We start from the raw sequence: 13089 nt of genomic DNA on the forward strand, positions 1-13089 counted from the left end.
GAATCAGATGCACCTGATTATGAGATAAAACTATGTGACATGGTATGAGATGTGTCATAACGGTTTGGCTTTATAATCGGGACCCTTATGGTTTATTGAGTTGAATGAGGCATCTCAATTGTTGTATGCATTAATTATATGCAATTGTTATATGAAATGTGCTGACGTGTAGGAAGGAACTGAGGCGAGGTAAGTTCTCTGTGTTGTGTGACTAGGCCACTCTTTGGTGTATTTCCTTCCTAATAGGGGTTTACGGGGTGAACTTGCTTAGATATTGTCTCACCCATCGTGGGCTCAATTTTCAGGTCAGTAGGTGGAGGACTGAAGCCCCGAGTCTGTGGAGGTGGAGTCTGAAGGATTGGTGTTTGTGTTCGACAAGTAGGTCGTAGGACAACTTCCTTTTGAGAGTCGATCTTTTGTAGACTTTTGACTAGATTAGCTTTTGTGAAATATTGCCCTGCTTTTCTTTCCGATGTTGTTTGTTGTTAGGGGTTTATTGTTTTGCTTCTACATGTGCTTAAAAATGAATGGGTTGGCGACGCTCTTGGGAACGTCGCATTTGTATAGACCGTAAAGGGATGTGCGCGCGCTTGAGAATCGGGGCGTGATAGCCGACCCAACCTTATTATCTTTCAATTAAATGTAAGCATAATTATTCAATGTAAACACCCAGTCAATCAACAAATAACATGGATAGTAAAAATACATTAGAAAAATTTCCAAAAGTAACAACTTTTATTTATATACGGTTAACCTTAGGAAGTTAGTAATCTACAAGTCTATCTCAGAAGACCACTTCCTAAACGACCAACAGACAAAAAAGGGTTAGAAAGGTCGGGGTTAACGTATTCCTCTAACACGTTGGCCATCCAAAAAGGTGATTCCCACATGGCCATTGGTCTGTTATGGTAGGCCATCAATCCTTGGGAAAGGACTGAGAAGATCCCTGTCGAACTTGACGAACCAAGCCACGAAACGGTGGGGAACTAGATAGTATAGGCCCTCCTCAACCTAGAAAGTGGTGGCGTGATTCACGATGGTCGTCTTGGTCCCCTCAATGGCATACTCGGTCACACCCACTCAAAAGACACTGGGACCTTGAAACAATTACGTTGCTTCATCACTACGGCCTAAAAATAATTAACAACAGGATGAGATAAATCTCGATGAGTTAACAGTTTAAGCCTCGACTATGATGTGAACTCATCTTGGAGGCAGCCTAAACACACAATGATATACAAACTTACCTCGCCTTGGCACATCCCTGCATATTAGTACATCACATATGCCAATCTTAATGCAACAAGTACAATTAATAATAAGAACATAATCCACAATATCAAGGCGCATCGCCAAATACACTTGTTTCAATTACTACGACCCCTTGAGCTACAACTAACACAATAGTCGGCAGTCTTTCGATATAACCTGGCATCATCCCGTCCCATCGGGCATGGTATCGTTAGAATCCCACCTAAACAGTATTCTACAATGAGTATCGGTTTGACCTCAACCGCAACTCGGCATTCGGAACTCGCTAGGCATCCAATAAATATCAGGTATTGCCTCCAAACTCTTGTTGGCTAACGGGTTCAATAAAATGACTACTCAAGCATGTCAACACTTAAGCCAATTTTATTTGCCATCAATTAGCTCAATGTAAAAGAGTGTGTGCTCAAACAACAAACTTTGGCAAATCTTTATATTTAAAATCTCAGTAAAATAATCACACGCGGTCACGTACTTAAAAATCAATCGGCCAAACTTTTAATGCTTTCATTTTAAAATTCCATTACTCCATTTAGCACATAAAACACGGCGTCCAAACACAACATCTCAAAGGTTTTCATTTTTTTGTCAATAAAACCTTCTTTGAAAATAGTGTTTAAAACTCATGATTCGGACAATCAACATTAAGGCATTACATGCTTAGACGATCAGAATTATGCAATATTATATCCATCTACTTAAAGACTAATTCGTCATTAAGTTACACTAATTGTGATTAATTAGTGCTAAAAGCGCAATTAATTAGGCCAACAAGGATTAATTACACTAACATGATTAATTAAGACTAATTATCATTAATTACTATAACTATGATTAATTTAGCTAATAATCGTTAATTAATCTAATTACGATTAATTAAGCTAACCACAATTAATTAAACTAACTACGGTTACTTTAAACTAACTACGGTTACTTTAACCTAATCACAGTTAATGAACCTAACCATGATTAATAAAATTAATCATCATTAATTAAGACTAATTCTGATTAACCTTAATCATAACTAACTAACATTAACTACTATTAACCATAATTTAATCCTCCTCAAATGCAATTAATTTCCCAATCAAGGATTAGGAATTAACTCACGGTTTTCCGGCAGCGACGAGCTCACGACGACAGCAACAAGAACTCGGGTCTCATGGCTTGAATGGAGATACGAATGGCGGTGGCTCCGCACTTGAAACCCACGACTTGGCTAAGGAGGGAGGGATGTTTAGTGGTGGCTTATAACAGTGGTAAGGATGGTGAGCGGCAGTGCGAGGAACGGCAATGATGCAGACGAGCAACAGTGAAGGTGGCGTGCAGCGGTGGCTCCTCAAAACCCTCGGCCAAGCTTGGGCTTGGCTTGGGCGGTGGTTCGATGATGGAAACGGCGAAATAACGGTGGCATGGCGGCTTGACAGACAGGTGGTGGACGGTAGTCAAAGGGGCGGTGATGTGAGGGGCGTAATGGGGTAACCAAAAGGGAAGAAGATGAAGAGGAAATGATGAAGTTGAAGGAAAATAAAAGCAAATAGAGATGGGAAGGGTCGGTTAAGGGAGGGAAGATGTGAGGGGGGTGGAAGAGAAAAAAATAACATATTTTCCCCAAAATTCAATCATAAAATCTAATAAAAATCCCATAAAACCCTCTCCTCCATTCACTTATTTCTTTTGTCATTTAGTCCACAAATGCAAGGGTGTTTTGGTCATTTCACAGCTTTTTGGCCAAAATTTCCAAATTTGGCACATTTCGCTTGAATTGGGCTTGAAATGGGCTTGGTGGTCCACTTGGCCCTCATGGCTGAATTCATCATGAGCGCGAGGCCTAATGGCCCTTGTTTGGGCCAATTTGTCCTGCCTGCTTTCAATTCTCGTATGATTATTCCTTTTTTGAAAATTCTCGACTTACCGATAATTCATAGATAAATGAGACAACGTCTAATAAGTTAGTTTTGAAATCCTCAAAAGTTTGATTCCCAAAATCGAATTAAATTGCATGATTAAAATCGATCAAATACTACTTTAATATGACTTAAACTATTAGGTGACTTTTATGGATTTTCTCACAATTGACCCATGGTTGATAATTTTTTATCAACATTTGTGTCTCTTCAAATCGTGGATGACTCTAAGTTGTCATGTAATCATGAAAGTTCATTTACGTACTCTTAGTACAAGGCCAAAAGATAATCGGTTCATCGTTGTTCAACATGAGTATCGTAATCATGCTGAACTACTCGCAAATCGACTACATACTTCTATCAAATCGATTTATATCTGTTCGCTAATTAACTTGTAATATCATAGTATTGACTCTTATCGATTCTTATAATCGAGCGGTTGATCCTTGATTGAATTATCTGATATTTCATGTTTAAATTTTTTACGGTTTTGCCCAATAAATTAATTAACTCATGAGTGATCAGTTTAGAGTAAATTCATTATCAGTGCATTACCTTAATTTCATATATTTTGAAATAGGTCAAGTTTTGGGATATCATATTTTCAATTCAATCACTCTTTAACATTTTTTTGTATTTTACAATTACTCTAACTTGAATGAGAGAGGTCGTGGCCGCCTCTTACATAATTTGTGAGAGAAGGTGAAGGTCGCTCTTTGGAGCAAGTGGTGGCGCCGTCACTTTTTGCTTTTTTTTTGGTTTTTTTTTTTTGTCGTGAAATTTTTTTCCATATTAACAGAATTTTTGGAATTATCGAAGCAGTTGACCAAAGCATCCAATTGCATAATTAATTAAGTTAGAAGATTGACTTGCACAAACAAGTTAGTTCCAATCACACACTTTGCGAGGGCATAGGCGATCAAAAGTGGACTTATCCCTCTTCAAAGTCGGATTACTCTATCAAACTATCTGTTAAAAAGTAAAAGATGACAAGGCATGATACTTAGAGTGCCTTTATTTCGCAGAAAATGAAAAATTAAAAAAATATTTTTCTAAAAATAATCGTTTGTATTGCTTATGAGAATGAACAAATGAAAAAGATTTTCATTATCTACAAAGATACTTAAATATAAATTGTAGTCAATAATGAATATTTTTTATTGATTAATTATTTCAAACAATACAAATAATATTTTTAAGAAAAATATTTTTCAAATAATCTATTTTTAGCAAAACATGTTGGCGATATGGCAGCAAGTTCGTTTAAATCAAGTTTCGTAGCTGCCCAAATTTTGCATGGGTGTAATTGGATTTCAAGTTGTAAAAAGGGTTTGAAATTCCATTAATAAAAGCTATAATTTTTTAGACTCAATTGGTAGGTACCCTCAAATAGAACCCTACTAATCATATCACTTCAAAATGTTTGTTTTTTCTTTTAAAAAATTGATTATATTATTTATATTAGTTATTTTTGTATTATGTCAATTGGATTTTGAGTGTATTTTGTTTTCCGTATACTTAATCAAGACAATTTTGGAACTCCATAAAAAAGGTCAATTGGGTTTCGAGAAATAAAAATGGAGGAGTGAAATGGAAAGAAAAATATATATTATTATATTCCTACATTAAATGTATGAATTCAAAAGGTATTAGAGTCAAATATGCTTCTATGAAGACGTATAAATGAGAAAAAAGGGTAAAGATACAATTTGAGAAAAAAATTGGATGTCTTGTAGTGGGACTTATGCCACATTTACCCTATGCTGATTTTTGTGTCTTTAGAAGTTTAAATTAGTATATCCGTGTCACATTTACTCAAAACTGATGTACCCATATTACTTTTACCTCAAATTTTGATAAATTTGAGAATGTATGCTCACCAAATATGAGGGAAAGGATGGGTTTGAAATCACAATTCTTTATGGCCTCTATTCCATGTACCAAAATGGCCTCAAAGTTAAATGCTATAGTCAAAATCAATTTAGAAATCAAACTCTTGTTTTCTATAGAGCAACTTTTTTCACAAAAAAAAAAAAAAATCCAAAAACATGAGTAAAAGTGCCATAATCATTGTGCTAAATCTAGGCAGGTACAGCAAATCTCCAAGAAAAAGAAAAGATCGAGGGTCAAATGAACTACAACCATCAAACTGTCCAAGGCAAAACCCCACCACTCCTCCTTGTCCCAAAAATCAAAGGTGTTGTTTTGTTTAGTCCTTCAAAACTAGTGAAATGGACCAAATGACGAGCCTCCAATTTGGTATTCTCTTGTTCCTACCGACCCTCCAATAAAAAAGGAACTCCATTAATCCATAAAGCAAATTTTGCAGTTTCTTTTTCATTTCTGTACTAAAGAATTTGACTAAAGAGCATCGCGTAGTTGGCTCCTACACCGGCGGAAGCCTCCCAACAGCCTGCCACTAACATTCTAAAATCCGCGAGTTTTCTCTCGCTCAACATGCGAGTTTTCCTCAAACTTTTCTCTCGCTTATGTTAGAGTTTCCTCTCGCGATATGCTCGCGCTCTTCCTCCTCTGTAATTTCTTCTCTCCTCGGGTGCTCAATCTGCAATCCACTTTTAGCTTCATTCCTTCCGTCTAATCTCCCTCAATCTCCCGCCGATACCTCCTGTTCCTTTAAGTAATCCTCCCTACTCCTCGCCGTGGCTTGCATGTGAAGTTTTTTTGAGTCCACTGAATCATCGAGGCCTTCTTTCTCCCTGTCCCGAGTTTCCCCTCTCCTTCTGGTGGTGTTCACTGAATCATCGCTGTCCCCTCAATCATCTTTTTTAGGTTGAATTTGCATGTATAGCGCTGTCGATCTTCAATTCTGGACATGCAACACCTGGGTTTTCCTTCTGCACAGGGTTCTTCTAAGTTGACCTTGCAAGTATAGCGCGGTCGGTCTTCAATTCTGGACATGCAACAACTGGGTCTTCAGTCTGCACAGGGTTTTAAGTACTTGTAAGATTTATGGCAACGGAAGAGCAAGACAGCTCCTCGCGCATTGCGGCGCTGTGTCAAAGATTGGGACGACTATGCTCAGAACAAGAATTGGAAGTTTGGGATGATTTACCTTCCTCAGACAAGCTGAAAGAGTGTCGCCTTGTCCTGGTGGGTAATATATTTACCAATCCTGCTGTTAATCTTCCTGCTTTACAAATTGCGATGAAGAAAGCATGGCGTTTAGACCAGGTTGATATATCCCTTTGTGACGGTGGCCTGTATATAGTCAAGTTTCGGTTAGAAATTGAAAAACAGAGTACTTGCGGGAGTCCGTGGCTGTTCTCGGGACATTTGTTTCATTTCCAACCATGGCGACCAAATACGCCATTACACTGCTATGAGTTCTCTCACTGTGCCTTCTGGATGCATGTAATGGGATTACCTTTGGAGTGGAACACAGAACACATTCTGCGTAAGGCAGTTAAGCAGGTAGGTCGTGTAATCGAAGTTAAACCAGATACTTCTGGAAGGGTCCGCATACAACTTGATTTGAAAGAATCTTTAAGGACGGGGAAGCTCATTCGTATTGAAGGAAAGACATTATGGTTAGATTTTCGCTATGAGCGACTCTCACATTTCTGCTATTCGTGCGGGAAGCTAGGACACTATGCGACAGCTTGTAAAGAATATCCTTATGAGGAAGACAAACACGATGCTTTATCGAAACTCGCCTATGGCCACTGGTTACGTGCGGAGGTTCGACAACATAGCCCGTATTGGGACACGTTCTATAATCCTCAGGAATATAAGAAGCAGATGGATGAAGCTGTACCTGAAACTCCCCCTGCCATGCAAATGCCAATCCTAGCTCTGCCTCCAATTGTGTCAGATTCAGAAGCTCAAGCAACGACCCCCATCATCCCCTCAAGACCCTCTTCTATGATGGAAATAGTCAATCCCGCTCCAAGGACTACTGACTTGGTACCTGCCATGGCAAAATTGAAGAGTGTTCAGACTCCTTCCCGGAGATTCCCAAGAAAAAAAAAAAAAGCCAACAATTCTGAAAACGAATAATGCTACGGGATCGGGCAAGAAACAAAAGAGATACTCTCCGTATGATACTAGAGTTGGCTATTCATCGATCTGGATGAGACTCAACTTATGGACACCCCTGTTTATGCTGTAAATGAGACAACACAGTGGGCATTGGCGGCTGGCCCCAAACAGCCACTGCATCTCAAATGAAGCTCCTCTGTTGGAACTGTCAGGGGTTGGGCAACCCACTGACAGTTCAAGCCCTAAAGGCCGTTTTGGCCAAAGAAAAGCCCGATCTAGTTTTCTTAATGGAAACTAAGAATGTAGCTTCAGTTTTAAGTAGATTACAGCATCGGTTTCATTTTCCACACTCCTTGATCAGGGATCCAGTGGGCCTGGCTGGTGGTCTAGCTATTTTTTGGACTGAGCTTTATGCTTTAACTATTTTGAAGTCAGCGGAGAATTATTTTGATCTGCTTTGTTATGATATTTCTGCAGCAACGTCTATGCATATCACATGTTTGCATGCTCCCTCTACTTATAGGGCTAGACAAGAGCTTTGGGATAGACTCAGGGAGATCAGTGCTGTACATACCTTTCCTTGGGTGTGCGTGGGGGACTTTAATGAAATTCTCTACCCCTGGGAAAAAGTGGGTAAGAGACCAGCTATATACTCTCGCCTATCATCATTTAGATCAGTGATTAGTGCTTGCTCTTTACTAGAGTTGGAAAGCAAAGGGTGTGAATTTACCTGGTCTAATAACAGAACAGGGGCTGACCTGGTAAAGGAGAGATTGGATCGAGTCTTTTGCTCTTTGGAATGGCGATTGTTGTATCCTACTGCAGAAGTGTTAGCCCTTCCTGCTTTAGGTTCGGATCACTGCCCTCTCTTGATTACCACATCTACTAGTCCTGTCAAGCGAAAGAAGACTTTTACTTATGAAGCTTTCTGGAACCAAGATCAACAGTGCAAAGAAATAATTCAACATTCGTGGAATAGGTCCAGAGCAGACAAAACCTCTCTGGCGGTAAAATTGCAGACTGTTTCTAATGAATTAGCAAGGTGGAGTAAATCAAAGTTCAGTAATGGTCATCTTCGTATAGCTCATTTACAACATCAGCTACAGACTATCATGAACAGAAAATATTATCAGAGTGATGATAAAGAGCTGGCCCATTCAATTCGAGACGAAATTCAACAAATCGGCGAAGAGGAACAGGTTGGGCTATGCGCTCTCGCATCAATTGGCCGAGGTGGGGGATAAAAATTCCAAATTTTTCCACGCCGATCTTGTACAACGAAGACAAAGAAACAGAATCTGTCTGTTAAAAGATGATCTCCAGCACTGGATAAGAGAACCAGCACAATTAAAGGAGCTAACGTTGGGTTTCTTTTCTAATTTATATAAGTCAGTCGGCTCTCGCGACTTTGGCCCCTTTTAAATCAATACCCTGCAAAGTGGTAACTAACGACATAAATGATCATTTGCTGAGAACAAGAACGGAAGATGAGGTGTACCAGGCAACTTTTCAGCTGGGTGCTTCAAAGGCTCCAGGGCCCGATGGTCTTAATGGCCTCTTCTTTCAGCAGCACTGGGCAATTATCAAAGAAGATGTCATTAAAACAGTTCGAGATTTCTTCACTTCAGGTATCATGCCTCGCTCTCTAAACAGAACGATACTTGTGTTGGTTCCTAAGGTTCATCATCCAGAAAGCATTGATCAGTACAGACCAATAAGTCTTTGTAATTTCGCTTACAAAATCATTTCCAAAGTTATGGCCAATAGACTTAAACCTTGGCTTCCTAATTTGATATCCAAAGAACAAGCAGCATTTGTTAAGGACAGGCAGATACAGGATAACATAATGGTGGTTCAAGAAGTGCTTCATCGGTTTAAAGTGAGTAAGAGCAAGAAAAAGTTCAACCTTCTTTTAAAAACAGATATGCAAAAAGCGTATGATAGGGTGGAATGGGATTTTCTCCAAGCCTACATGCTGCAGCTGGGTTTCAATGACAGATGGGTTCGGTTGGTAATGGCTTGCATCACAACGACTTCCCTAAGTGTTAGGTTCAATGGGGAACAGCTTGCTTCTTTCCAACCATCTCGAGGACTTAGACAAGGTGACCCCCTATCCCCATATATTTTTATTTTACTCGCAAATGCGCTATCAACTCTTATTACTCAAGCTGTGGAAATGGGTCAGTTACAAGGAATTAAGTTCAATAGAGCATGCCCCACTTTATCCCATCTATTCTTCGCTGATGACTCTGTTTTCTTCCTAAAAGCAACAATCTCTGAAGCCCAAAACCTAGCCAATATCCTAAATCAATATTGTCAAGCTACGGGCCAAATTATAAATAGGAATAAGTCTGGTTTGTATTTCAGCAAAAACTGCCCGTTATCTCTACAACATAATATAGCAAGTGAATTCAGAATGCCTGTGATGAATCGTTATGGGAAGTACCTGGGTATCCCTTCAGATTGGGGGCGATCGAAACGGGAGATGTTTTCCTGGATTTTGGCCAGAGTAAACGCCAAATTAGATGGCTGGAAGGAACGACTGTTATCGAAGAGTGGAAAGGAAATACTTTTGAAATCTGTTATACAGGCATTACCTCAGTATGCAATGTCGATCTTCAAGCTCCCCCTGTCTTTATGCAGATTAATAGAAAAAAAGATATCAGAGTTTTGGTGGAGCAATAATAATGGCAAAACAGGAATTCATTGGCGAAATTGGACTTCTTTAAAACTCTCCAAAGACTCGGAGGAATGGGATTTAGAGACCTTGTCAGTTTTAACAAAGCAATGCTTGGTAAGCAAGCTTGGCGTATGTATCAACAACCAAATGCTCTATGGAGTCAGTTGTTCAAGGGATTATATTTCAGGAATTCATCATTTCAATGTGCACAAGCGGAAATCGTACTTCATGGGGTTGGCGAGTATTTTAAAAGGCGGAGAAGCCATTCTTCCTAGACTTCGATGGTTAGTTGGGGATGGCTCCAAATTAACATAAGAGAAGACAATTGGCTACCTACGGGTACATTGGGAGGTACAGTTGCTCAAGGCGAACCGGTTTTAGTGGCTGATCTCATTGATAACTCACAGTCCACGTGGAATTCAACTCTTATATCCAATCTATTTGACTCTCAGGTCAGTGAAGAGATTTTAAAAATTCCTATTAATCCTTTACTTCTTACTGACCAACTGATATGGACTGCGACCTCCTCTGGTGTTTATTCAGTAAAAAGCAGTTACCATCTTTTGTCTTCACACCTAAATACCCAACTCAATGTGCCTTCAACTTCTTATCAGAACCCCATTAAGTTATGGCGAACAATATGGCATATGAAAACCGCTCCTAAAATTCGAGTTTTTATGTGGTTAGCCTGTCAGAATGCCCTTGCTACTAAAGCAAACCTTTTTCACAGACACCTCTCACCCACTCCTGTCTGCAACCTATGCTCTCAAAAAATGCCCGAGACTGCCGAACATCTATTCTTCTTTTGCACGTGGACTAGCAAGATATGGACTCATCCTCATATCAGGGTTCAGATCTTACCTACTTCAGTGCAGCGTTTTGATGCTTGGGTCGCAGCCAGAGCCACTGATTCGAAGGAGTCCCATGACTTTGAGGTAATCGCAAATTTGTTGTGGCAGATCTGGCGTCAGCGCAACAATTTCATCTTCAGAAACCATAGTCCAGACCCCATCCGAGCAGTGGAGGATGCCCTTGCACAGAGCAGGATAGATAAGGTTGTCGACCCAACTCCTCACAGCCTTCCACTCTCGTCCCTCAGCCCCGATCAACGATGGAAACCTCCTGACAAAGGCAGTTTAAAATGCAATATTGATGGTGCTTTTCAATCAGAGGGTATGCAAGGCTCAATGGCTTGTATCTGCAGAAATTACAAAGGAATTCTCACCGATGTTTTTACCCGAAGCTTCTCAGCTCAATCGGCTTTCCAGGCGGAGCTTTATGCTCTGAAATTCTCGATTCAACATCTGATCCAGCATGAGCGTCACCAGGATCGACTAATAGTGGAATCGGACTGCCTACAGTTGGTGGAGATGGTTGCGGAGAAGAAGAAACCGCCATGGATGGAACGCCTCCTCTACGCTGAAGTCGAAGATCTGCTATCCCAGTGCCCTAATCTCTCTCTCAAGCACTGCCGTAGACAAGCGAATGCAGCCGCAGATTGGGCCGCAAAAGCACACAGAACCACGGCCCGGTCCGCAATGGATCCTTGACCCTCCTTTTATGTTGCAAGATATAGTGTATGCTGATGCTTTAGCATCTGGATGTCTATCTTCTCTTATATAATATTTCAGTAGTTTCGACCAAAAAAAAAAAAAAAAACATTCTATAATCCGCAAATTGGAGACAAAGACAACTTGATTTTGCTGATTTGTCGGTCTAGTGCGCGTGGAATTTCAGTAAGATTAATTAAAATATAATGGATTCGTTAAGGACTGGTTTGATGGTTTCAACCAGGGGCTTCCTTGGATCTTCGGTGTTGGTTGAAGGTTACCTCACTAAAGAAGGGAGCTTTCATACTTATGAGGGTCATTGCAGCTTGTCCATTTGATATACAGGATGACTAGTTTCATGAATGCCTTCCTTATTTTACGTGCTGATGCCCACACGCCTTGCACCCCCGATTCCCCTTGCATCTTTTTCTTCCCCAATGGAAGGGAATACCTCTTGTTGTTCAACGTCTAAGAGATGCCAAGGTCCTTACAAGACCTCAAACGAAGCAGTTTTAGGTCTTACTCGTTACCACGATACAAAATTTCCTAGAGAATCTATGAATTGTTGGCTGATTTTCCCACGTGTAGCACCCCCGGGACCAGCTGAAACTAAGGAGGACAAAAACGTGATGATTGTTTTCTTCTTTCCGACCCAAGATACGAACACAAAGACCCGATTGTATAATATTCCATGAGCCAGTTAAATCTAAACTTTTACTTTGTGTAGGTGGTCTTGATCCAGAATAATTTACTTGGCGCGATTTAAGTTCGTGACCTTCAACTTCGATGATGTCTAGTTAGCTGTACAAATTATGTCAACCTTAAGAGGTCAATGAGAAAAAAAAATCCGATTATAGTACAAGAAACATATAAATTCATTCTGTTGCATATGAGGTCTTCCAAGCATTGTGATTGACTTATCATGAAGATTTTGAGTAACATCCGCTAAATACTAAATTCATGCATTTTGCTAATACTTCGGTGGCAAAATGTTATGGGTGTCTGTCATGGTCTTTTTCAAGAAGAACCGAAGGCGTAAAAGTTGCAATCCTGGAGATGATAGCATTGTTGGCACATGAAAAATACACATTAGATAGTGCCAGTTTCTTATAAGTCGGCCATAATTAAAATATAAGATAACTATAAAAAATATTTCTATCATGAGCAGCGTACAAGTCAGCAATGATATATGCTGCATTTGTTTCACGGAAAACTCAATATTTGGAAAATATTTTCCTAACGATTATTATTTGTATTGCTTACAAAAATGAATGAATAAAATATATTTTCATCACTCACAAAAATAATTAAATATAAATTGTTATCGATAATGAAAATAAATTTCATTACCTTTAATATAATTTGTATTCCGATCAACTCGAAGCTATACTAGTGCATGACGGGCTTATCTAATTTTTCTCCCCAGCAAATTAATGGCAAAGAAAAAGCTTAGTTAATTAAAAGTTCAAAGATGTTGAATGCAAAGCCACAGAATTGTGTAAACTATCCTAAAATTTAATGCAAAAACCAAAATGAAAAAGCGAAAGGGGGGCAAAGTGGGGAAAAAAACCACTTAAGCTTTATACATGAATATCATCTTACGTGGAAGATTCTGCTGAAATCTGTCGCTCCCTTTGCCTAAAGAATTTAAATACGAAAACCCTTGGTTGGCAACTTTTCTAAA

General features: G+C 39.5%; 1 protein-coding gene and 1 long non-coding RNA gene across 2 annotated transcripts; one reads left to right on the forward strand and one right to left on the reverse strand.

Moving 5' to 3' along the window:
* The first annotated feature begins 6146 nt into the window (after positions 1-6146).
* Positions 6147-7193, forward strand: LOC120287074 (uncharacterized protein At4g02000-like). Its single transcript, XM_039299752.1, has one exon. It carries the CDS (start codon positions 6147-6149, stop codon positions 7191-7193), a length of 1047 nt encoding a protein of 348 aa, XP_039155686.1.
* A 1464-nt stretch (positions 7194-8657) lies between these two features.
* Positions 8658-11287, reverse strand: LOC108956636. The gene is made up of 5 exons (XR_005545331.1): positions 11081-11287; positions 10717-10977; positions 9773-9804; positions 9622-9668; positions 8658-8747 (listed from the first exon to the last, which is right to left on the reverse strand). It is a non-coding gene; the product is annotated as an uncharacterized LOC108956636 (long non-coding RNA).
* Between the last annotated feature and the right edge of the window lie 1802 nt (positions 11288-13089).

This window comes from Eucalyptus grandis, chromosome 8, assembly GCF_016545825.1.
Source record: "Eucalyptus grandis isolate ANBG69807.140 chromosome 8, ASM1654582v1, whole genome shotgun sequence".
In the NCBI taxonomy this organism is placed as follows: Eukaryota; Viridiplantae; Streptophyta; class Magnoliopsida; order Myrtales; family Myrtaceae; genus Eucalyptus; species Eucalyptus grandis.